This window comes from Schistocerca nitens, chromosome 8 (genome assembly GCF_023898315.1).
Source record: "Schistocerca nitens isolate TAMUIC-IGC-003100 chromosome 8, iqSchNite1.1, whole genome shotgun sequence".
Taxonomy (NCBI): domain Eukaryota; kingdom Metazoa; phylum Arthropoda; class Insecta; order Orthoptera; family Acrididae; genus Schistocerca; species Schistocerca nitens.
The window spans coordinates 318,424,892-318,450,693 of NC_064621.1; the positions used below are offsets into that span (position 1 = coordinate 318,424,892).

Below are 25,802 nucleotides of genomic sequence, written 5' to 3' on the forward strand. Positions count from 1 at the left end.
CTCCACTGAGCAATGTTCCTGGAAAATCGGATTATGACACTTGCCGTGTTCTACCAGTGGAAAGGAACAGAGTCGGTTTTCACGGCTCGTGAATCAAAATCCCTTCCAAACCCGATAGTAATTGCTGCACGCAGTGAATGGAATTCCATGGCAACCTGTTAGCGAGAGAACATTGCGACAGGAACTGAATGCTGCCAACATTTAGAGTTGATCACCTCGCAAGACACACAAAGACACATAAAGACCATACCCGAAAACTTCACCGCGCTTGGAGAATATGTGAGCGGTTTCTGAACACCCTCCAACACTATTACTTCTCGACTGGCCTGCAAAATCATCTGACTTGAACCCCACGGAAAACCTGTTGGACATGTTGGAAAAGCGGGTGAAACGCAGCATCTCCGCTATTTGGTGCATATCAGCATCCCCGCAATTTAGTGTATAGTTGTAATCAAATCCTCAGCGAGTGGCTGAAACTGGATACTGCGTTCCTGCAGAACCTGGTGGATCCACGTCCTAAACGAATACAGACGGTTATCATGTCCAGGAGCGGAATTACACAGTATTAAATGATGTTTGTAATGATTTGTATAGGAGTGACTATATACTTTATTTTTATTTTTTTATGTTTGGTAACCTTAGCTGGCATGTAGAGACCGCGGCCCGCGGGCCATACGCTGTCCGTTATTGGTTCTAGTGGCGCCCCCGCCCCTTTGACCACTATTTCTCATAAACTAAAAAAAAATATGACCCAAAAGCAAAGCAACTGTGAAATCAGTGGAGAGTGGCCTTTCAAATTAAATTGCTTAAAATTTGTTTTCTTAAAAATACGTTTTGTAATTACATTTGTTAAGTAAAACGAATATGTGTGACAAAAATTATGTGATCTTTTTTTTCCTTTCGGCCCTTACGTAGCCACTGTGATATGTTTTTGGGGCCCGGGCTACTACCAATTATGTACTTCCCTGCTATGGAGGTGGGCCGTAGAGATTACAAAAAACCTCCTTAATTTTAAAAGGAAGGGAGGGAGTGTTGAGCTAAACGGATTTGGATCTCAGTGTTGAGGAGGGTGGTACTAGTCTCCCACCATGTGGTGATAGCAATAGCGAATGACAGCAATCGATAACGTACTATTGCACTCGAGTTTCAAAACATATGAATTCACGCCTCTGTGCAGGAACACGCGGCAACGGAAGTTTACTTCAGTCATCAAAGATCCGAAATATGCATAGGACTTCGAAAAAGCTAAAACTGCCTTCAAGATGTTCTCCATAATCGGGGATTAAATGTTTCTTTAAATAAGAAATTCATTCGATCATGGCGTAACAGCCAGTAATTCATACAAATATTATACACTAAAGCGCCAAAGAAACTGGTATAGGCATATATATTCAGGTACGGAGATATGTAAAGAGGAAGAATTCAGCGTTGCGCTCAGCAACGCCGATATTAGACAATAAGTGTCTGGGGCAGTTGTTAGACTAGTTTCTGCTGCTACAATGGCAGGTTATCAAGATTTAAGAAAGTTTGAACGTGGCGTTACAGTCGACGCACAAGCATTGAGACACAGCATCTACGAGGTAGCGGTGAGGTGGGGATTTTCCCGCATGACCTTTTTACGAGTGTATCGTGAATATCAGGAATCCGGTAAAACATCAAATGTCCGACATCGCTGCGGCCGAAAAACGATCCTGCAAGAACGGGACCAACGACACGTGAAGAGAATCGTTCAACGTGACGGAAGTGCAACCCTTCCGCAAACTGCTACAGATTTCAATGCTGGGTCATCAACACGTGTCAGTTTGCGAACAATTCAACGAAATGTCATCGATATGGGCTTTCGGGACCGAAGACCCACTTGTATACCCTTGACGACTGCAGGACACAAAGATTTACGCTTCGCCTGAGACCGTCAACTCCGACAATGGACTGTTGATGACTGGAATCATGTTGCCTGGTCCGACGAGTCTCGTTTTAAATTGTATCGAACGGTTGGACGTGTACGGGTATGGAGACAACCTCATGAATCCATGGAGCCTGCAGGTCAGCAGGGAACTCTTCAAGCTGGTCGAGGCTCTGTAATGTTATGGGGTGTGTGCAGGTGGAGTGATATAGGACTCCTGATACGTCTAGATACGAATCTGACAGCTGTAAGCATCCTGTCTGATCACCTGCATACATTCATACAATTTGTTCATTCCGACGGATTTAGGCAATTCCAGCAGGACACTGCGACACACCACTCGTTCATAACTGCTACAGAGTTATTCCAAGTACACTTTCCGTATTTAAACACTTCCGCTGGCCGCCAAAATCCCCAGAAATGAACATTATTGAGCTTATCTGGGACGCCTTGCAAAGTGCTGTTGAAAAGATATCTCAAGCCCCTCGTACTCTTACGGATTTATGGACAGCCCTGCACGATTTATGGTGTCAATTCGCTCCAGCACTACTTCAAGCATTAGTGGGGTCCATGTCACGTCGCGTTGCGGCACTTCTGCCTGCTAGATGGGGCTCTACTGGATATTAGGCATTTGTAACCGTTTGTGTATCGCTTAATTGTAAATAGGAAAATTTCTTCTGAAAAGCTATGTTTGAACCGTCGAAAAACAACTTAATTTTGCATGTCGTAATATTCAGTCAGGCTTGTATACGAAATATATACATGCACATCGAGCAAGGATATTTTTAACACAACACAGAAGCTTTACCTATGAATAGAACCGTCTCTAAAGAAGAATAACGCGTAATTATTTACAGTATTGACAATAAAGAAGGATGAACTCAACAGTCAAAGAACGAACGGAAACTGTCGATGGTGAAGCACAGCACCTCTGGCGCCTGGCGTGTAAATATTTTGACAGCTGCAACAAAAGCAAACACACAACACAAACGCAGGGGACAGCAATCTTGATCGCTACAATGTTTACCTCGGTTATCTTTCCACGACTAAAGCACTGAATCAATTTTGATGAAATCTGGTGTGGAGATAGCTGGAATGCTGAGGAAGAACAGAGGCTACTTTAGAAAACGTGTAGTACAGGTCACTGATTTCAGAAATACAACGCGTGTAGAAAAAAATAATAACTCTTTGTAGAAGCAGTTTACTCTTTGACTTTTGAACTTTATCATATTCGTGAAAATGCTTTTATTGATTGAAAAGCTGTACTTAATACGATTCACTGTCATCGATACAACTCTTACATAATCGTCAAAACGTTGAATCTATGCATGTGGACGAATATTATTAAATGTGAAAGTTCTTTCTCTTATGTATCCACGATTAAATCGCTAAACTGATTTCCATGAAATGTGGTTTGGTGATAGCCTGATCCCTGAGGAAGAACGTAGGCTACTTAAGAAAGTATATATATATACTCGGACCCTTAGACGTTGAAACAGGGACTGAAACATATTTTATTAGGTCACTGAACATATACTACGTTAAAAAGGTATTAAAATTATCCATAACTTACACTTTGTATAAGTATAATAACTTCAGTAGCATGGGTCATAGATGCACGCCCGTGCTCGTGCCCTGTTGTCGTGGGTTGTGCATTTTGGTGGCGGGAGGTAGGGTAAGGGGAGATACACATCAGCTATGCAATCCTGAACAGGCAGATACGTGAGTCTACCTGACTTTATAGCTTTATTTTACGTACAACAGCTTACTTACTCACCAACGTTCTTCACAACAAAGCTAGTCATATGCTGTTGTAACTGCATCAGACATATAGTATTTTAATATCTATGACAATTTCGATGGCTTACATTTTGCTATTAGATGTCATTATGATTAATTAGGGCACAAGCGATGTGGTTTTCTTTTCTGTAGAAAATTCACTGTGTGGTGTACGGAGACACCAATCTCCCCTCGCATATTTGAACTCCCACACACATATCTCAGTTCTGTTGGCATTGCATAGAAAGTGGTATAAGTGACGTACAGCCTACGGGTCAAACTTTCCCTGCAGACACTACGCTTGTTTACATGATCCTTCCTTGGATTACCTAAGTGAATCGGCATATACTGTTTCCTCACACAAGTACTCTATGATGTTCTCGTAGATGATGCCCCGAAAAGCAGATCTAATAGTGTATCGAATTCTTCAGAAGATGCAAGCATGTGGCCTCTGATTCTTATTAACGGTAAAGGGCAGCTAGTTTCTATGAAACTTCCTGGCAGATTAAAAATATGTACCGGGCCGAGACTCGAACTCGGGACCTTTGCCTTTCACGGACAAGTGCTCTACCATCTAAGCTATCCTAGCACGACTCACGCCCCCTCCTCACAGCTTTACTTCTGCCAGTACCTCCTACTTCCCTGTCTCCGTAATATCCTTTCTTGCAGGAGTGCTAGTTCTGCAAGATTCGCAGGAGAGCTTCTGTAAAGTTTGGAGAGTAGGAGACGAGGTACTGGCAGAAGTAAAGCTGTGAGGACGGGGAGTGTGTCGTGCTTGGGTATCTCAGATGGTAGAGCACTTGCCCGCGAAAGGCAAAGGGCCCGAATTCGAGTCTCGGTCCGGCACACAGTTTTAATCTGCCAGGAAGTTTCATATCAGCGCACACTCCGCTGCAGAGTGAAAATCTCATTCGGGTTTGTACGAAATAAGTTCCAGGATGCCATAACGATGTGTTTATTTGCCAATAGCATAAAATGTTGACACTTTAATACGCAGAGGTAAAGAAAGTCAATGGAAACCTTTTGCCTGCTGTAGCGTAACACCTCCATGGGACATGGACTCAAGTACTCGTTGGAAGCCCCTGCAATAACTGGGAGCCATGCTGGCTGGCTCTATAGCCTTCCATAACTGCGGAAGTGTTGCTGGTGCTGGATTTTATGCAGAAATTGACCTCTCCATTAGGTCCATAAATGTTCGACGGGATTCACGTCGAGCTATCTGGTTGGCCAAACCACTCACGCCGCCTGAGGTGGCCGAGCGGTTCTAGGCGCTACAGTCTGGAACCGCGAGGCCGCTACGGTCGCAGGTTCGAATCCTGCCTCGGGTATGGATGTGTGTGATGTCCGTAAATTATTTAGGTTTAAGTAGTTCTAAGTTCTAGGGGACTGATGACCTCAGAAGTTGAGTCCCATAGTGCTCAGAGCCATTTGAACCATTTTTGAAACCATTCACTCTAATTGTCCAGAAAGTTCTTCAAACCAGTCGCGAAGAATTGTTCCCTCGCAAAGAATTGTGGCCCGAAGGCTTGGCGCACTGTCATCCACAAAAATGTCGTCGTTGTTTCGCATCATAACGTTCGTGAAGGGCTACAAATATTCTTCAAGTAGCCGAACATCCAAAGGGCCCAGACTACTCCATGTATACCAGAGCTGCACCGTTATGGAGTCACTACCAAATTGCAGGGTGTCTTGTTGACAACTGGGGTCCATAATTTCGTGGGATCTGCGCAGCAGTCGAACCATATCATCAGCTATTACCAACTGAAACCGGGACTCATCTTACCAAGTCACGGTTTTCCGGCAGTCTACGGTCCAACCAATACGGTCAAGAGCCCACGAGAGGAGCTGCAAGCGATGTCGTGCTGTTAGCAAAGGCACTCGCGTCGGTAGTTTGCTGCCATAACCTATTAATGCCAAACTTCGGCCCACTGTCCTAACGGATACGTTTGTCGTACGTCCCACATTGATTTATGGGGTTATCTCACGCAGTGATGCTTGTCTGTCAGCACAGACAATGCCTGAAATGGGGTATTTTCGGCACACTCTTGACTCAATTGCATGCGGAATTTTGAATGCCCCACCGATATCCGAAATGGAATGTCAAACGTGTCTAACTCCAACTACCATCCCGCGTTCAAAGCCTGTTAATTCCCGTAGTATGCCAAAAGTCCTGTCGGAAACCTTTTCACGCGTATCACCTGACTATAAATGACAGCTCTTCCAATACACTACCCATTTATACCTTGTGTATGCGATATGGCCGCCACCTGTATAAGTGCATATCTGTACCCCATGACCTTTGTCACCTTATTGTATCGCGGATCTATTTCTTCCACAAGGTTAATGTTTAGTAACTCCAATTATGTATACGAACAGTATCGGATTACATTATATCGCTGACTCTCACATGTGAACAGGCTCAGAATGTGTCCTCTTGCAGTCTCGGGAGCTTGGCTTGCAAGCGAAATCTATTGCTCACATGGTAATCCTTCTTACTCCTGTTAATTTTCGGTAAGTTAACAATACCGATTTTTTTATTGTATTTACTGGATTACTGCATAGCGTTATTATTGTGATGGAAAACTTATGACCTGTAGGCTCGTCCTAGCACCAGTTATGTCAAAAAGAAGAATTCCGTTGTCAATATTTAATAAAACGTAGTCGTCCCTTCGCACCAGACCATTAGTGTTTCCAATGCATTGTTACTGCAGAGTGAAATCCGTTACAAGGCTCGCGTTTCCCTTCCCACACTGTTGATTCATCATCCTGTCGTATGGTGTGGTTGATCATACAATGTAGGCTATTACGACCGGTACTGACTTCACTTAAAAAGTCCGGGCATCTATCAAGGCCTATCAGCACGGAAGTTTTAAGTGAAAATATTCACCTGCTGCTACCTCTGCCTTTGTGGGAATCAGCTTTCGGTTCACTATCGAATTATTCTACAATGCTGCTTAATGCAACAAACTGACTTCGGCTATATGCTGAGTCACGATAAACATAAAATTATGAAAAATAGGTACCCCTCAAAAAAAAAAAAAAAAAAGAATGGAACGCATCACAATTTCTACTACTCAAATATCTGTCGAGACTGTGATATGTTAGCGAAGATACTCCGTAAGATTGTGTGTTGGTTAGTAGTCGACGATGCCGTACAGTGCCGAACACTTTTCAAAAACATTGGTGGATGCTGTCATCTGCTACTACTGTTTCTGCTTCAATAAAGCAAGCTCCCTTTAATATGACCCAATATCCCTCGACGATTTCCATACTATTTGAGCATAGAAAATGCTGTAGGATCCGAAAGAGACAGACGCCACTGATATTTGTTTTTAATGGTGCATTTAAATCCACATACATATTCCATAAGCAACCGTACGGTGTGATCCGGGGTATGTTGTAAATTTCCTGTTCCACTAACAAACAGAGCCAGTGAGATACGCCTGTCCATATGTTTCGGTACGAGCCCTAATTTGTCATGTCTCATGTTGTGATACTTACACGAAATGCACATGGGCGGCAGTAGAATCGTTCAGCATTCAGCTTCGAACGCCGGTTCTTTAAAAGAAAGTCTCCTTCCCTCCAGGTATTCACATTCGAGTTCCCGAAGCATCTCCGTAATACTAGCATGTTGATCTAACCTACCGCTAACAGATTGAGCTATACTTCTAGTCTTCTATCCTCTTTGTATTCAGGCGTGATCTGCGTTCCTTTGGAGTCACGTTGGACTAATTGTTACGTAGCAAAATGTTTCAAATGGCTCTGAGCCCTATGGGACTTAACCTCTGAGGTCATCAGTCCCCTAGAATTTAGAACTACTAACTAACCTAAGGACATCACGCACATCCATGCCCGAGGCAGGATTCGAACCTGCGACCGTAGCGCCTAGAACCGCTCGGCCACCTCGGCCGACCTCAATCGCTAATTATTCGCTCGCAGTCTTTAGTCAGAGTAGTTGTGTCGCTGTAAGATGTGTTTCATTTGTCGTAGCTGCTTGGCAGCGGGGAACCCGGGAGTTCTATAGTTAGGGTAGTAATGAGAAAGACGCCGAGAGGATGGCTCATGGTAATGTAGACGTAAAGATAAGTGCATCTGTGTTTAAGTAAAATGATTTCTTTTAATATTTTAATTAGAAATTTGAGGTAAGGTCTTATGGGACCAAACGGTTGAAGTCATCGATCCCTAAGCTTACGCACTACTTAATCTATCTTAAACTAACTTACGCTAAGGATAATACATACACCCTTGATCGAGGGAGGACTCGAACATCTGACGGGGGTCGCCACGCGAACCGTGACAAGAGGCCTCAGACCACGCGACTACCCTGCACGGCCTTTGAATATTGTGAAACAGAAGGATTTGATTAGGATTTAGAACGAAACGAGGTGTAAGGATATGGGTATGAATAAGAATGAAGTAATATTTTTTAGTTACTGGTACTGCAGTTGTGTGTAGTTAGGATTCATTGTTGAATCAGACATCCATATCAATTCGTATCCTCACTGGTAGATATATTTGGTTTCACTCGCAATTGTAATTCACAAGGTAAACTGACAGCAAAGTTACAACCAACAATACAGTACTAAATCACAAATCAAATGAAAAGACTATTAAAAATATCTTTCTCTAAGGCACCCAATATCTCTGCTCTTTGAGTCTGTACGGCGGTAGAACATCTGTATAGCAGTAGCCGCTTCCGCTAATAAATTTCAAAATGTGGAATTTAGTATTTTTACTTTCTGTCAAATGATTTCAGCTTCAGCACCAGGCAGATCCCACAGAGATTGTACGTTTGGATGCATTCCTTGCCCTTATGAATGACTAGATATTTCTACATTTTTTGCCAGGTTGTGAGAGATGGTTTTCATGTACTGCGTTACAAGGTAGATGGGCTATAGGGTAAATAAAATGAGCGACAGTTCATTATGATGCCAACAACCGGTATGCAGCCTCGTTATTCAGAACCTGCTCTTCGCTAAACAGTTCAGATGTCATACCATCAGAACTTCTACTGAACCACGTAACTAGGCGTAGATATTAATTCGGGTGCAGAAACGCCGACTTTCGACTCATACTCATGGAGGACGGTGTCCTTGACTGATCATTGTGTTAGCAAGTAGTTGTACTAAAAGAAGAAGTTGGAAAGGTTTCATGTTGATGGTTATGCGCTCTTGATTCGGGTGACTGAAATATTTCCATGTGACGCAGGTCTTGATAAGTGGGCCATCGGAAGAAAATTCGTGTGCGATCAGATTTATCCGTTTTTCAAACTACATCGTCGCACTGTACCTGTATTTTCAGTCGCTCCTGAGCTGGATAGCAAAAACGGTCCTGGCACACCCCTCGACCCATCTTATCAGACCATTCTCCTTGATTAGAAGTTGGTGCCAAAAGACTTGTCGATATTGACCAGGTTAAAGGCTGATTGATTATTCATTCACTAACCGATTATTAATCTGTAGTTGTTGTAGTCTTCAGTCCAAAGAATGGTTTGATGCAGATCTCCACGCTACTCTATCCTGGGCAAGCGTCATCATTCCCGAATAACTACTGCAACCTATAGTACGTGATCAAAAGTATCCCAACACCTGGCTGAAAATGACTTACAAGTTCGTGGTGCGCATCTTCAGGTGCTGGATGGTTTCTTGGGGAATGACAGGCCATTCTTCAGGAGTGCTGCACTGAGGAGAGGTATCGATATCGGTTGGTGAGGCCTGGCACGAATTCGTTGTTCCAAAACATCCCAAAGGTGTGCTATAGGATTTACGTCAGGTCTCTGTGCAGGCCAATCCATTACAGGGATGTTATTGTTGTGTAACCTCTCCGCAACAGGCAGTGCATTATGAACAGGTTCCCCCTTGCGTTGAAAAATGCAATCGCCATCCCCGAATTACTCTTCAACAGTGGGAAGCAAGAAGGTGCTTAAAACATATATGTAGGACTATGCTGTGATAGTGCCACAAAAACAAGAAGGGGTGCAAGTCCCCTCCATGAAAAACACCAGCAAACCTTAACACTACCGCCTCCGAATTTACTGTTGACAGTACACATGCTGGCAGATGACATTCACGGGACATTCGCCATAACCACACCCTGCCATCGGATCGCCACATTTTGTACCGTGATTCGTCACTCCACACAGCGTTTTTCCTCTGTTCAATCGTCCAATGTTTAAGCTCCTTACACCAAACGAGGCGTCGTTTGGCATTTACCGGCGTGATGTGTGGCTTACGAGCAGCCGCTCGACCATGAAATCCAAGTTTTCTCACCTCCTGCCTAACTGTCATAGCACTTGCAGTTGATCCCGAAGCAGTTTGGAATTCCTGTGTGACGGTCTGGATAGATGTCTGCCTATTACACATTACGGACATCTTCAGTTGTCGGCGGTCTCTGTTAGTCAACAGACAAGGTCGGTCTGTATGCTTTTGTGCTGTACGTGTCCCTTCACGGTTCCACATCACTATCACATCGGGAACAGTGGACCTAGCGATGTTTAGGAGTGTGGGAATCACGCGTACAGTCGTATTATACCTGTGACACCCAATCACTTGACCACGTTCGAAGTCCGTGGGTTGCGCGGAGTGTCTCATTCTGCTCTCTCACGATGTCTAATAGCTACTAAGGTCGCTGATATGTAGAATCTAGCAGTAGGTGGCAGCACAATGAACCTAATATGAAACATGTGTGTTTTTGGGAGTGTCCGGATACTTTTGGTCTGTTAGTGTACATCCTTCTGGAGCTGCTTACTGTTTTCACCTCTTGGTCTCCCTCTACAATTTTTACCCCCAACACTTCCTCTCCAATACTAAACTTGTAATCCCCTGATGTCTCAAAATGTGTCCTATCCACTCATCCTTTATTTCAGTCAAGATGTGCCACAAATTACTTTTCTCCCCTTTTATGTTCAAGACCTCCTCATCTCACCGCATTTCAAAAGCTTCTATTCTCTTCTTGTCTAAACTATTAACGTCCATGTTTCACTTCCATACAGGCCTACACTCCAGACAAATCCCTTCAGAAACGAGTTTCTAACACTCAAGTCTATAATCGATGTTAACATCTATCTTTTCTTCAGAAAAGCTTTTCTTGCCATTGACATTCAACATTTTATACAATCTCTACTGCAGTTATTTTGCTGCTAAAATAACAAACTTCATGTACTGCTGTAAATGCTCGTTTCCTAGTTTAATTCCATCAGAACCATCTGTTTTAATTCGATTACATTCTGTTATCCTTGTTTTTCTTTCGTTGGTGTTCATTTTGTATCCTCCTTCCAAGACATTGTCCAGCCCCCTCAGCTGCTCTTCCAAGTCCTCTGCTGTCTGTGAGAGATTTGCAACGTCATTGGTCAACATCAAAATTTTATTTCTTCTGCAAGAGCTTTAAGTCCTACTCCGAATTTTTCTTTGGTTTCCTTTACAGCTTGCTCAATGTAAAGTTGAATAAAATCAAGGTAGCCTCAAGCCTGCCTCACTCCATTCTCAACCTGTCATGTAATCCCTTCCTCCTCATGCTTGGTCTCTTCTTTCTACTATTTACATGCTGTAGTAGTCGATAACAGCTCCTCACACAGCAATGCAGTAGCGACGTCTCACCCATTAGCGAAGCATGGTGGTGTTTATTTTCACCGATATAAATAATTTTTAATTTTTAAAATTTTCGGCTGAACGAGTGACGCGTGGCACTGGAACGCAACGTGCAACGCATGACGCTGACGCGCGAGGTTCATGTTAAAAATATTCATTAAAATATTTTAGTGTTTTACGTGGAGTGCGTGGTGAAATTAATTTACATTCAGCTGATATATTCCACCATTCACATGAGAATCAAGGGCGTCACACGTCGTTCTCCTGCGTCACCAGTGATGCTTTCCACCAAAACACACGGAGAAAATTAAACATTTTCATAAAACAATTCCGCCACGGGTCACTACGGACATGGACACCGCTACTACAGCATTGCAATAGAAGCTGTTAACAATTACGTCCACGAGAAAGCAATAACAGTAATTAGTACTACTAATAGTAGCGGACGTAGTACTGTTGATGGTGGTCGGATGACGAAGAGAAGGCGGAAAGAAATGGAAGAAGTAGGAGGGCGAAAGGAGGAGGTCGTTATTATCAATCAGTTTATCACTAACCAATCAGTATATCAATCAATAATTAATCAGCCTCCCTCCCATGAACCACGGACCTTGTCGTTGCTGGGGACGTTTGCGTGCCTCAGCGATACATAGAAGAGTACCGTAGGTGCAACCACAACGAACGGTTATCTGGCGAGTGGCCAGACATACGTGTGGCTCCTGAAGAGGGGCAGCAGACTTTTGCAGTATCTGCAGGGGCAACAGTCTGGATGATTGAAAGACATCGCTAAGTATCATCAACCAAAACGGCCTTGCTGTGCTGGTACTGCCAACGGCTGAAAGCAAGGAGAAACTATAGCCGTAATTTTTCCGGAGGCATCCAGCCTTACTGTATGGTTAAATGATGATGGCGTCCTCTTGGGTAAAATATTCCGGAGGTAAAATAGCCCCCATTCAGATCTCCGGGCGGGGACTACACAGGAGGACGTTGTTATAAGGAGAAACAAAACTGGCGTTCTACGGATCGGAGCTTGGAATGTCAGATCCTTTAATCGGACAGGTAGGTTAGAAAATTTAAAAAGGGAAATGGGTAAGTTAAAGTTAGATATAGTGGGAATTAGTGAAGTTTGGTGGTAGGAGGAACAAGACTTCGGGTCAAGTGAATACAGAGTTATAAATACAAAATCAAATAGGGGTAATGCAGGAGTAGGTTTAATACTGAATAAAAAAAACAGGAGCGCCGGTAAGCTACTACGAACAGCATAGCGTACGCATTATTGTAGCCAAAAATGGCGCGAAGTCCACGCCTACCACAGTAGCACAAATTTATATGACACCTAGTACCACTGATGTTGAAGAGATAGAAAAAATGTATGATGGGAGAAAAGAAATTATTCAAAGAGTTAACGGGAGACGAAAATTTGATAGTCATGGTGTATTGCAATTCGATAGTATGAAATGGACGATAAGGAAAAGTAGTAAGTGAATACCGACTGGGGGTAAGCAACGAAAGAGGAATCGGCCTCGTGGAATTTTGCACAGTTCATAACTTAATGATAGCTGACACTTGGCTTAAGAAGCATAAAAGAAGGTTGTATCTGTGGAAGAGGCCTGGAGACACTGAGAGGTTTCAGATATATTGTATAGTGGTAAGACAGAGATTTAGGAACCAGGTTTTAAATTGTCAGACATTTCCTGGGGCAGATGTGGACTCTGATCACAATTTATTGTCTACGAACTGTATATTAAAACTGAAGGAACTGCAAAAGGTAGGAATTTAAGGAGATAGGACCTGGATAAGCTGAAAGAACGAGAGGTTGTAGAGAGTTTCAGAGAGAGAGAGTCCGGGAACGATTGACAAGAACAGGCGAAATAAATACAATAGTAGAAGATGGGGTAGTTTTGAGGGATGAAATGGTGAAGGTAGCAGAGGATCAAGTAGATAAAAGGACGAGGGCTAGTAGAAATCCTTCGGTAACCCAAGAGATATTAAATTTTAATGATGAAAGAAGAAAATATAAAAATGTACTAAATGAAGCAGGCGAAAATGAATCCAACGTCTCAAAAATGAGGTCGACAGCAAGTGCAAAATGGCTAAGCAGGGATGGCTAGAGGACAAATGTAAGGATGTAGAAGCATGTAATACAATGGACAACATAGATACTGCCAACAGGAAAATTAAAGAGATCTTTTCAGAAAAGAGAACCTCCTATATGAATACCAAGAGCTCAGATAGAAAACCAGTCCTAAGCAAAAACTAAAGCAGAAGGGGTATATAGAGGGCCTCTGCCAGGGCGATGTTGATGAGGGCAATATTATGGAAATGTAAGACGACGTAGATGAGAATGAAGTGGGAGATCTGATGCTGGGTGAAGAAGTTGACAAAGCACTGAAAGACCTAAGTCGAAACAAGGCTCCAGGAGTAGACAACATTCCATTAGAACTACTGATATCCTTGGTGAGCATATGAGACAGACTTTAAGAAAAATATAATAAGTCTAATCCCAAAGAAAGCAAGTGTTGATAGTTGTAAAAATTACTGACCTATCAGTTTAATAAGTTACAGTTGCAATATAATAACACGAATTCCTTACAGAGGAATGGAAATACTGTTAGAAACCGACTAGGGCAAGATCAGTTAAGATTCCGTAGAAATGTTGGAACACGCGAGGCAATACTGACCCTACGAATTATCTTAGAACATAGGTTAAGGAAAGGCAAACCTACGTTCCTAGCGTTTGGAGAGTTAGAGAAAGCTTTTGACGATGTCGACAGGAATACTCTCTTTCAAATCTAAAGGTGGCAGTGGATAAATACAGGGAGCGAAAGGCTATTTACAATTTGTACAGAAACCGGATGGCAGTTATGAGAGTCGAGAGGCACGAAAGGAAAACAGTGATTGAGAAGGGAGTGAGAATGGCTTGTAGCTTACCACCAATGTTATTAAATCTGTATATTGAGCAAGCAGTAAAGGAAACAAAAGAAAAACTATGGGTGGGAATTAAAATCCATGGAAAAAAAATAAAAGCATTGAGGTTTGCCGACGACGTAGTAATACTGTCAGAGACAGCAAAGGATCTTGAAGAGCAGTTGAACGGAATAGCCAGTGTCTTGAATCGAGGATATAAGATGAACATCAACAAAAGAAAAACGAGGATGATGGAATGTAGTCGAATTAAATCAGGTGATACTGAGGGAATTAGATCAGGAATGGAGACACAAAGTAGTAGGCTAATTTTGGTATTAGGGAAGCAAAATAACTGATGATGTTCGAAGTAGAGACGATATGAAATATAGACTGGCTATGGCAAGGAAAGCGTTTCTGAGGAAGAGTAATTTGTTGACGTCGAGTATAGATTTAAGTGCAAGGAAGTCTTCTGAAAGTATTTGTATGGAGTGTAGCCATGCATGGAAGTGAAACATGGACAATAAATAGTTTAGACAAGACGACAATAGAAGCTTTAGAAATTTGGTGCTACAGAAGAATGCTGAAGATTAGATATGTAGATCACGTAGATAATGAGAAGAGGAATTTGCAGACAACTTGACTAGAAAGGCGATCGGTTGTTAGGACACATTCTGAGGCGTCAAGGGATTAAAAATTTGTACTAGAAGGAAGCGTGGAGGATTAATATCATAGAGGGATACCAAGAGGTGAATACACTGAGCAGATTCAGAAGGATGTAGGTTGCCGTAGTTCTTTTTTTTTTTGGTCATCAGTCTACTGACTGGTTTGATGCGGCTCGCCACGAATTCCTTTCCTGTGCTAACCTCTTCATCTCAGAGTAGAACTTGCAAGCTATGCCCTCAATTATTTGCTTGACGTATTCCAATATCTGTCTTCCTCTACAGTTTTTGCCCTCTACAGCTCCCTCTAGTACGATGGAATTCATTCCCTCATGTCTTAGCAGATGCCCTAGCATCCTGTCCCTTCTCCTTATCAGTGTTTTCCAGTTACTAGGAGATTAAGCGGATTGCACAGAATAGAGTAGCATGGAGAGCTGCATCCAACTAGTCTCTGGACTGAAGACCACAACAACAACAATCAATTAACAGCAATAGATATAGACAACCTAGCCAGATTTCTTTATTAGGGCTCCGACTTTCGGAGGGATGCCGTAAAATGATTCCCCACTCTCCTTAATGGTCAAACGTACTTCTTAAGAAGGCACCTCTGACATGAATGTTCTCTACGGACTCCTGCTTAGAACGTATTTTCTTCCATCAAGCATAGCCCACCAGTCTTGGACCGTTTTCCGACCAATCTCCTTGAGCGTAGACGACGATTCAGTTCTATTGGATTGGAATGACTCCTCAAGACTGTCAGTATCTAGCCTAGACCAATCCAAAACATATCTCTGCCGACAACAGAGTGAGATGAAAGTTGCCCTCTACAGCGTCTATGTGCATTATTTGCCAATGTACTACTGTAGTATTAAAGCCATAGAAACTAATAAAAGAATTTAAACAATGTGTTTCGAATTATTTTCCCGCTGAGAAACAAAATGATCTTAGTATTTCTCTTAAATACTTTCACCTTGCTTGTCTAACGACTGTTGTAGGCTCTCGAGTATGTTCTGGTGTTTTCAGATCATAATACTTGCGCTTTTCTCTTGCCAAAAGCGGAAAGGTATGATGCTTGGAAGGCTTAAGGCCTTCCGCCCCCCCCCCCCCCCCCCCAATCGCGTTCCATCGAAAAGGTCTCCCAAAGTACCCTTCTTTTCTTTCTGAAACCAAATGAAAAGCTGCTCTAGTTGCTTTACTATAATTTACAGAGTCCACACGACCGTTTTCGGCCTTTGTACACGGTCTAGTCACATTAAGGTGACCACCACCTATGTTCGACGTCAGCGTGCAATAACCAATCACAGAACGCATGTGGCACCATAAGCACTGGAGGGTATGAAAGGCGTGTTGGATGGACTCGGAAAACAGTGGGGTCTTTATTGTAATGTGGAAACGGAGTGAGTGAGCTGACGTCTAAAAGAGCCTTTTGGATCAAGGATGGAAGCGTTTCCGAAGCGACTAATTCTGTAAATTGTTCGCGTGCCCCCATGTTTAAAGTATAACGTGAATGAAAAAAGGATGATATCCAAAACCACCGCTGAGGCAACTGTGGTCCACGACGAGTTATAGATGACAGGGGTAAATGACTGCTTCAGCGATGTGTACTGGCGAATAGACGTGCAACGATTGAGCAGATTACCAACAGTGGCTCTTCAACTTCCGTTCGGCGAACGCTGCTGCGTACTGGTCTCCGTGGCACACAGCTTGTTATTGCAACATACTGACTGCTGATCATCAGCGACAAACGCTGTAATTTGCTCGCCAGTACCGTAATTGAAGACTGAGTGGCTACATGTGACCGTTTCAGATCAATCATGTTTTCTTCTTCATCGGAGAAGCAAATACCCTGCAAGAATCTTCGTATGCGTCGATGTCGCAGGGCATTCCGTGGGAGATTTAGTCATTCTGAAAGGCGCAGTGGATTAATACTAGTGTGTGTCTATCCTTGGGAACCATTTCCACCCCTACGTCCAGTTTGTTTCTCCTCGGCACGATGGCTTCTGTCAGCTGGGCAATGCAATGTGTTGCCGCTCTCGCAGTGCACGTGTGTGGTTCTTAGAGGACCAGGATGTATTCACCGTAGTTCCCTGGTCACCAGGCTCCTCGGATTAAAACCTGGTCGAGAATCTGTGGGAGCACCTCGATCGGGCTGTTCGCATTATGGATCCTCAACCGAGAAAGCTAGTGCAGTTGACCACCGCACTAGAGTCGGCGTGGCTCCATATCCCGGTCGGTATCTTCCAGAACTCTCCAGCACGTCTCGCAACCGTCCGCATTGTGAAACGTGGTTAATCAGATTTTTCACAGGTAATCGCATTAACTTGCTGGATAGTGTATTAGGCCGTCAAGAAGCGTATCCGAAAGTTATGATGTAGAGAAACAATGTCAAATCATTTGACGTGCTCCTCTACAGCATAACTTTCAAATATACTTGATAATGAACTAATATAGAGGCCGAAACAGGCCGAAAGTTTCTTTAAGCAACTTGAGTGGCTTTTCATTATTTTTTATAAATTTTTAATTAATTGAACAACGGTTACGGAATCAGCAAAATCCAAACTCGGAGATACTAGGATTTGACCTTGTTCATAGAGGAGAAGACTTACTTCTCTAAGACCATAGTGAGGTTTACGTTTTGAAACCATCACTTCTATCCTGTCAGTTGCCTTTCGTATTCGGTACGTTAACCTGCTGAACTATTCGTAAATTTACCAGGGAAGTAGTCCTGAAATAAAAGCTGTTGGGTCGGATAATGAAACGTGCTAAGTTCGTTGTGTCCATGTAAGCATTGCCTTGGAATGTTAGGGACTGCAGATCAGCGTACAGCTCCGGCAAGCAGTTACTAACCGTTAGGAAGTTTGTAAACAGTAAATGATTATCCTGATTTGAGTTTGCTGGTCTTTTACATCCGCTTCCATGTACGTAGCCCGCAGTTAAGTATATATTATACAAAACAGAATACATCCAATTTCGTTCACTTACGGAGGGAAGGCAAAGAATAAAGTTTGTTGGAAAAGAGTGTATAGCCTCTCCAGCTGAAGATGACCTCTGCTGTCTAGATCTCAAAATGTCCGTTTAAGTTACAGTGATCACATTCCCTTACGTTGATGGAATGGGGTTACCGGCTGAAGAACAGAATATTTCGAAGCAAATTGCCGTCATGTTTCCTGCTCTTTATTTTCCAATGAAAGTTCAGAACAACAGTCTATTCGAAAGTAATATATTCAGAAGTTTTCTGTGACAAGCACTTGCCTCCGTGGGTTAATGTCCCAAGTACTTTGATAAAGCTCGAGGCAATCAGTTAAAACGCATTCGTCAAATTCCAACACCCTAAACATTGAGACGAGTATAATCAGCAATGCCGGTCGATTCAGTTCCCCCATCGATGTTTTTTTTATGTAACCCGCAATGTTGAATCTGACATTCGAAAACCACGCACGGGATTTTCAAATTATCACTCTCGCTAAGTGCAAACTGTTTCTTCTACAGAAAAAATTAACAGGAAATTTTTTAGGAAATATGACGTAATTTCATTTTGTACTGGTATACGTTTTCACTACAGGCTGCGGTTTTCTAGTTATTCAAGGAAAACGTACAGAAGCGACCTCCAAACGCAACTGCACCCCTACACTTAGCCTCACCTGGCAGGATTTATTGTGTGTTCTTCGTGGTTCTCCTTCGTACCACTATTAAAAAATGTCCTACTACACGTACAGTTCCCGATAATCGAACTTCACTGAACTCTATTGACTGACCTATTACGCCACCAGCACGGTCGCCTATTTCGTTAATATTGTTGACTTGAAAGTGCCCGTGAGGGTAATGAAAGAGAAATGATTTTCGTAAACGTTACACCAAAACTACGAACTCACTAGTTCGTAGTCGGGAGGCCTGACGAAGAAGGAAGTAATTGTTTCCTTTGTGCTGTTAATTTTTTTTTTAAAAAAAGGCTAAGTAAGGCTTACACTAACATTAAAAATTGTTCAAATGTGTGGAAATCTTATGGGACTTAACTGTTAAGGTCATCAGTCCCTAAGCTTACCCACTTCTTAACCTAATTTTTCTTAAGGACAAACACACACACCCATGCCCAAGGGAGGACTCGAACCTCCGCCGTCTAACATCAGCTTTACAATTTGTAAATGCTCGCCTAAGCCGGTGGCGTAATATGGGTGGCCAATGAAGACGAAAAAAGGTCGTATGTTGGAAATAACTAGTACAGTCGAAAATGTTGTACAGTGGTACGAGGGAGTGCCATGAACAAGATACTGGCAATACTGACGGGTGGGGGCTGAATGTGGGAGCGGGGGGTGCGTTTTCTACCAACAGCTTGATAACTACGGCCTCTAGGAAAACATACTCCGATAAAAACTTTTTCTGTGCCGAATTTCCTACAAAAAGTTCCTCTTCGTTTTTTCTGTAGAACTAACAGTTAACGCGTAGCGAGTGAAAGATTATGAAAATCTCGCACGTGGTTTTTGAATGCCACATATAAAACTGGGGTTTCAAATGGTTCTGAGCACTATGCGACTCAACTTCTGTGGTACCCTAGACCTTAGAACTACTTAAATCTAACTAACCTAAGGTCTTCACACACATCCATGCCCGAGACAGGATTCGAACCTGCGACTGTAGCGGTCGCGAGATTCCAGATTGTAGCGCCTAGAACCGCTCGGCCACTCTGGGCGTCCAAAAACTGGGGTTTACACAAAACGACATAGGCAGGGGAAGCTAAATCACCCTGTACATGTTTTAGTCTGTAATTGAAACTGACTTTCTGTTTTGCCTACTGTTACGCGTTTGCTACACAGTACCATCCTCAGGCCATCCCCTGGCACGCAATCGTCGCGCAGGGTGCGGGGGTAGTCTGGCGATGGTGCTGCGTTACGAAACTGGTAGCTAGTAGGCAAAAAAAAAAAAATAAATAAATAAATAAATAAAAAATTAAAAAAAAATAAAAAATTAAAAAAAATAAAAATAAAATAAAATGCGTTAGCAGACTAAAACACATATTATTTCTTAAGTCTATTAGTCATTTTTCCAACCTATAGTATGTCGAAAATGTGTTATATGATCAATGTTTGTAAGGAAATGGCTCTGAGCACTATGGAACTTAACATCTGTGGTCATCAGTCTCCTAGAACTTAGAACTACTTAAACCTAACTAACCTAAGGACATCACACACATCCATGCCCAAGGCAGGATTGGAACCTGCGACCGTAGCGGTCACGCGGTTCCAGACTGAAGCGCCTAGAACCCCACGGCCACACCGGCCGGCAATGTTTGTAAGAGAATTATCTGTTCTTAAGGAAGTGTTTAAACAATAATTTCAAAGTAAATAATACCTTCATATTATTTAGATATTTAGTGACGCAAAACTAGCTAAAAATTATTTACGTAACAAGTGGCAGTTAAAGATTTCTCATCAATACTCACCCGTGATAGGCGAGCAGCGACAATAATAAGAAAACACACGCCAGCACATCGGCGCGACCCACGATCCCCGTCACCTGCAAAGAAAATAGATACTTTTAAAATGGCGAACGAAAGATTCTGCTTTGCTTGTTGCTACAGCAAGACATCATTAAAAAAACTATCTCATGCCATCATCACTGAAGAAGAATATGTTGAGACTTCTGCTCTCGTATGCTTCCTTTACAACATATCCAAAGACGTAATTACTTACAATGAGACTATATTTCACTACATTTATTGTTATGACTATCACCCAGTAATGTGTATTTAAGTATTTAACGAAAGATACATAGGTAAAATTCTATTCCTACAAAGATTGTTCCCACAAATGTATTTGTAAAACAGGATATTAGATGAAAATCCAGTAGTTCGGTACTCTGTCGGTCTCTCATACGTGAATGTCCAGTTCTCGCTTCCGAATGAGTACCTTTATAAGATTACACACCCACGCAGAATTTTTTTAATTTTGTCCAAAAGCAAATTAAAAATGGTACCAGTATAATGGTTCCCATTAATGTTTTCAGGGGATTATCCTTGTTTCAAGACAAACACCAGCATTGGTAATCTAGTGATATTCATTTCTAATAGTGGTTCTCTCTGCTACACTATCAACTCACGTGGTATTTGGCTGGAATTAAAGAAAAAAAAATAGAAACAAAGAAAAGAAAACAATTTCTTAGAACTATCCATATCTCAAACTAACCAGCATAACCCTTGCCGCAGGGGCTGAAAAGTAGGTAAATACGCTTCAAATGTCAAGTTGGTGATCAACACATGAAAACGGATACACGCTGCCAGACGAACTAGTACAGTCGAAAGGGCAGATATAACCAAATATACGAGATTTAAGGAAAATAAATAATGGTGAAAAACTGAATTACACTATAAAATAATTATTAACCTAAGAACAAACTGAATGAATTGGGTTCACAGTGTCAGGCAGTCTGTCCTTCAGGGCGAGTGAAACAATATACAGGGTCTTTCACAGTCTTTAACTGAAACGATTACGGGTGATAAATCAAGTCATGGGGAAAACGATTGCTAGAGACGCTGACGTTAGATGTCTTATTATTGCTTATGCCCCTGACTTGTGGCAGGTACTCAGTGTGTGTTGCCTATAATCCAACCACCTGCTCCACGTGAATGGGGATGGGCCAAGCAAAATAAAGCTCCTGACTCTTCTAAAATATATTTCTCTGCTTAGAGACGCTTATTCTTAGGATTTCCTAATTGAAACTCACTCGGTCAGTTTACTGGCGTAGGTAGCATACGGTCAGCCGACTCTGCTAGTTCGTCGAAATATCCTCGTCCCTGGGGCAGCGAGGTCACTAAAAAGATGCCTAGCGTCAAGTGCACGAGAAACTGAATTTTGTCCACGTACGAATTCACTTAGCACCGAGGTAATGCGCTCATAAGTACACAGTTATGAACAGTACCGTCGTTTGCAACATACTAAGGACTTTGCACAGGCGCCATTCGTGGTTAAATACAATTGCACGACACGCCATCTTGCTAGCAGCTGCATGCATTTCTCGCGGTATTTCCACGTATTTGTTCAATTCCTGTGAGTGTTCGCTAGCAGATTTCGACGCACAATACATTTTACACGGGAAAAGAAAGCAGTAATTATCAATTGGGAATAAGAGATCCTCCTCAGTTTACGCTTGGCTTCAGCCATAGTCGTTAACGCTCGTTTGACAGCTGGTGTATATTTAGGAAGTTGATAGTTTGAACTTTGGTGCTAGATACAATATTAATTAACTGTTAGCTAGTCGACGAGGAATGAAAATGTCTTGGTGTAGTCTCCTCGTCATGTTCTTAGCAAGAGACGTAGATTAATTTCAGATATCTCCGTTGCGAGTCATCAGGTGACACACTTACATGTGGTTTATCTGTCAGACGGGGACGCTAATTTTGGATACATGCATGGTGGTATTTGTAAGTGGTAAGCTATGAGTGAACACTGTATTTCATACTGTCCAGACTTCCTCGTTATATTCGTCAACTACAGTCACCTCCACCTAGCACAGTCATGTACATGAAAACAGTTACACTTTGATCAGTGTACACTCGTTCATTTGAACTGGCAACTACAGGAACTTGTGTCCCGAAAGTGAGCCATACGAACAAATAAATTAGTGAAAAAATATTCGTTTCACTACATGGCAGAACAGTGACAGACTGTAATTTCAAAATTTCACACCATTTCAACTAATCACAAACTTTCGTCGCAACTTTTTCACGCCTGAAGTACATTCTATGAAAAAAAGAGAGAGCGCATACCACGAAGGAATTATCCTAATGGTACGAAAATCGGTAAATATGATGTACAAGTAGAGACAAACAAATAATTACAAATTCAGAATAAAATGGATGATTTATTCAATAGAAAAAGCTTAACAAATTGAGCAAGTCAATAGCGCGTTGCTCCACCTGCTGCCATTATGTAAGCAGTTGTTCGTTTTATCACTGATTGATAGGCTTCCTGTATGTTCTCCTGAGGAATATCGTGCCAAATTCTGTACAACTGGAGCGTTAGATAGTCAAATTCCGAGGTGGTTGGGGGCCCTGCCCATAATGCTCGCAACCATCTCAACTGGGGAGAGATCCAGGAAGCATTCTGGTCAACTTAGGGTTCGGTAAGCACGAAGACAGAAGAAACTTTCGCTGTAAACGAGCGAACATCATATTGTTCATAGGTAAGCGCAGGATGACTTGCCATGAAGAGAAACAAAATGGAGCGTAGAATGTCGTCGACGTACCGCTGCGCTGTATGAGTGTCGCGGATAACAACCAAAGAAGTCCTGTTGTAGAACGAAATGACACCCCAGACCGTCACACCTGGTTATCCGGTCGTATGGCAGGATACAGTCAGGTTCGTATCCAGCCACTGTGTGAGGCGTCTGCAGACACGTCTTCGCTAGTAATCGGGACTGTTCGAAGCGGGACTCGTAACTGAAGTCAGTTCTACTCCAGGCAATGGGATTCCAGGCCGAAAACACATCTGGAGACAGCTGTGGGGCACCAAGATACCAAGCTGACTGTCGCCCGCCACACGGCACATCATCCAGGAGTGATGGCCTCGGGTACTATATCGGTACTATATCCTTTCATCGCAAGACCCTTCGGTTGTCACCAGCGGCATCCTTACAGCACAACGGTAGATCTTTGATATTCTACTCCCCATTTTTCCCCTTCATGGCAAGCCGTCCCAGGCTGATATTTCAGCAAGACAATGCTCACACGTACACAGCGGTAGTTTCTATTAATTGTCTTGGAGCTTGCAAAATCGTTGCCATCAAGGTCACCGGATCTTTCCCTAGCTGACAACCTGTGGAGCATTATGGGCAGGACCCTCCTACCTTCTCAAGTTTTTGGCGATCTAACGATCCTAAATGACAGAATTTGGCCCGATATCCGTAGGGGAACGTCCAACAGCTCTAACAATAACTTCCAAGCCGAATAACTGATTACATTAGGGCCAGAACTTAATGACTTGCCCAAGTTTTCAAGGTCTTTATCCTGAATAAATCATCAATTTTTTCTGTAATTGTAATCAGTTGTTTTTCTGTTTTCCTACTGCCTTTTGAGCTGCATTATTTTTGATTGTCTAGAAATGCACTTTTGATTCAAGTCTTTTGTGTTCCCTCGTATTCCCTTCCTCATTTGTATATCTTTGGATTTACGGCAGATTTTCCTATCCCATTATCTTGAATTATCTCTAATACGAACCACAAAATGAAATGTGCTGTAGTATTTATGATTTAATTATTAAACCATGCTTTTTATGAGTCGTACTGTTGAGGCGTTGTGGAGTACAGTAATGTAATTTTAAATTTGATAGTGTTTAGAATTTATGGGAGTCAGTGAACTAAAGTTTTTCGTTTCCACAAGGCTGTGAGTGTAGAGATTCAACTGTGTGAAATGTTTCTGTTTGGGGGCGCCAGCTCTCTTGATGCGTGACAATGGCGCCAGTGACCACGACACCGCTACGGGCGAAACACGACTGGTGTGAGCATCGACGCTATCGTCGACGAGGAATTAGCGGCAGACGCGGCGTGCGCCGAGTGGCTCCGCCGTAAAGATAACACCAACACCGCCAACGAGCCAGAGGGCGAGAGGGCGAGCGGTTGGCACTTGAGCTCTCGATTGCGGGCGCAAGTTGCCCGAGATGGGTGTAGCGTGCCGCCCCGATGTTTATTATATGGTAATCTCATGCGGCGCATGCAAATCTCAAATGGGCCTAATTTCTGGAACACGGCGCCAGTTAGCGCCTTCATTCGTGGCGCCTCATTAGACGGGCATCCGGCAGGGGCGCTGGCAAAGAACTTTGACTCATTACCGTCGAGAGTGCTGGTGGAGGATCCGCATTCGTATCAGGAGCGAATAAAGGCTTCCCGCTGTTCCGAGAGTGAAGAGCCGACTGTCTCGCTGGCATGAAGTATGCCAGTTCATAATACAGAGTGTTTCAAAAGTAGTCAAGCTATTTCACGTCGCCATATCTTCTAAGGACGTTGCCCCGTTGTTTGACTATTTAATGAACTGTTCATCAGGTTAGTACAAAATTTTGACCTGTTGTTTTCTGTCTTATTGATTCGGCATTGGACTATTTCTAGACAGGACTACCTGACAACTCACTGCTGAGATACGCGTATCACCGCAATAACTACCATGGACGTCTCCCTATGTGATACATGTCTCCTCAGTCTGTTGCTGTCACTCTTCAGTATAACTGACTCACTGAACGTAGTATGTTGAAAAGTGATTTTTAAATTAGTTAGTTAATTAGTTACACGTTCCATATATCATTTGAAGGATTTTTTTTATCGAGATGATGTGGAACGAGTTAGTTTAATGGATGTCGCTAAATAAAAGCGTTAAAATCAACAAACTCATTTTTACTTTAGTCCTACTCATGCAACAGTACTTAAGAATCTTTCTTTTACCAGTTACCAATTTTTAAGCAGAAATCAAACAGAAGTAGTTATTCAGGAGAATAGGTTTTAACTTAAATTGAAAACTTGATTTGCTACCTGTCAGGCATTATGCATTATTGTTTAAAAGATCAAAGATTTTTGCCGTTGCATACTGTCAGCTTTAATAATGGGTAATAAATATCGTTTTTTCCGTTAGTGCTTCAGGTGTGCACAACACTGTTCTCCTCGAATTGTAATGGATAATTTATGAAAAATTTCATTAGCAAATATATGTGTTGTGATAGTGCAGTTAAAATGCCTTAATTCTTGAAGAAGTTCGTACGTGATTACTGTTGGGGAACACCGTATACTGTTCCTACCGCTCGCTTTTGTACTGTTCATAACTTGGTTTTGAAGAGATGACTTACCCCAGGGTGCTATACCACAAGAAATCATTGAGCGGAAATACGTAAAATATGTCAAGATGTTAATTTGTTTGTTTCCACGAGTACAAATTTTACGAAGAGCAGAAGTAGATCAGCTCAACTGTGTGAGAAGCTGAGTATATACTTCTTCCTG

The 25,802-nt window shown here is 42.5% G+C and overlaps 1 protein-coding gene across 1 annotated transcript in view; it reads right to left on the bottom strand.

Annotated features, from left to right (window-relative positions):
* LOC126199544 (protein O-mannosyl-transferase TMTC1-like) overlaps positions 1 to 25,802 on the bottom strand; it is a 648,409-nt gene that overhangs the window by 311,839 nt on the left and 310,768 nt on the right. The window contains exon 5 of the mRNA XM_049936465.1: positions 20,269 to 20,342. Within this exon, the coding sequence (XP_049792422.1) occupies positions 20,269 to 20,342 (74 nt within the window). The remainder of the gene's footprint in view (positions 1 to 20,268; positions 20,343 to 25,802) is intronic.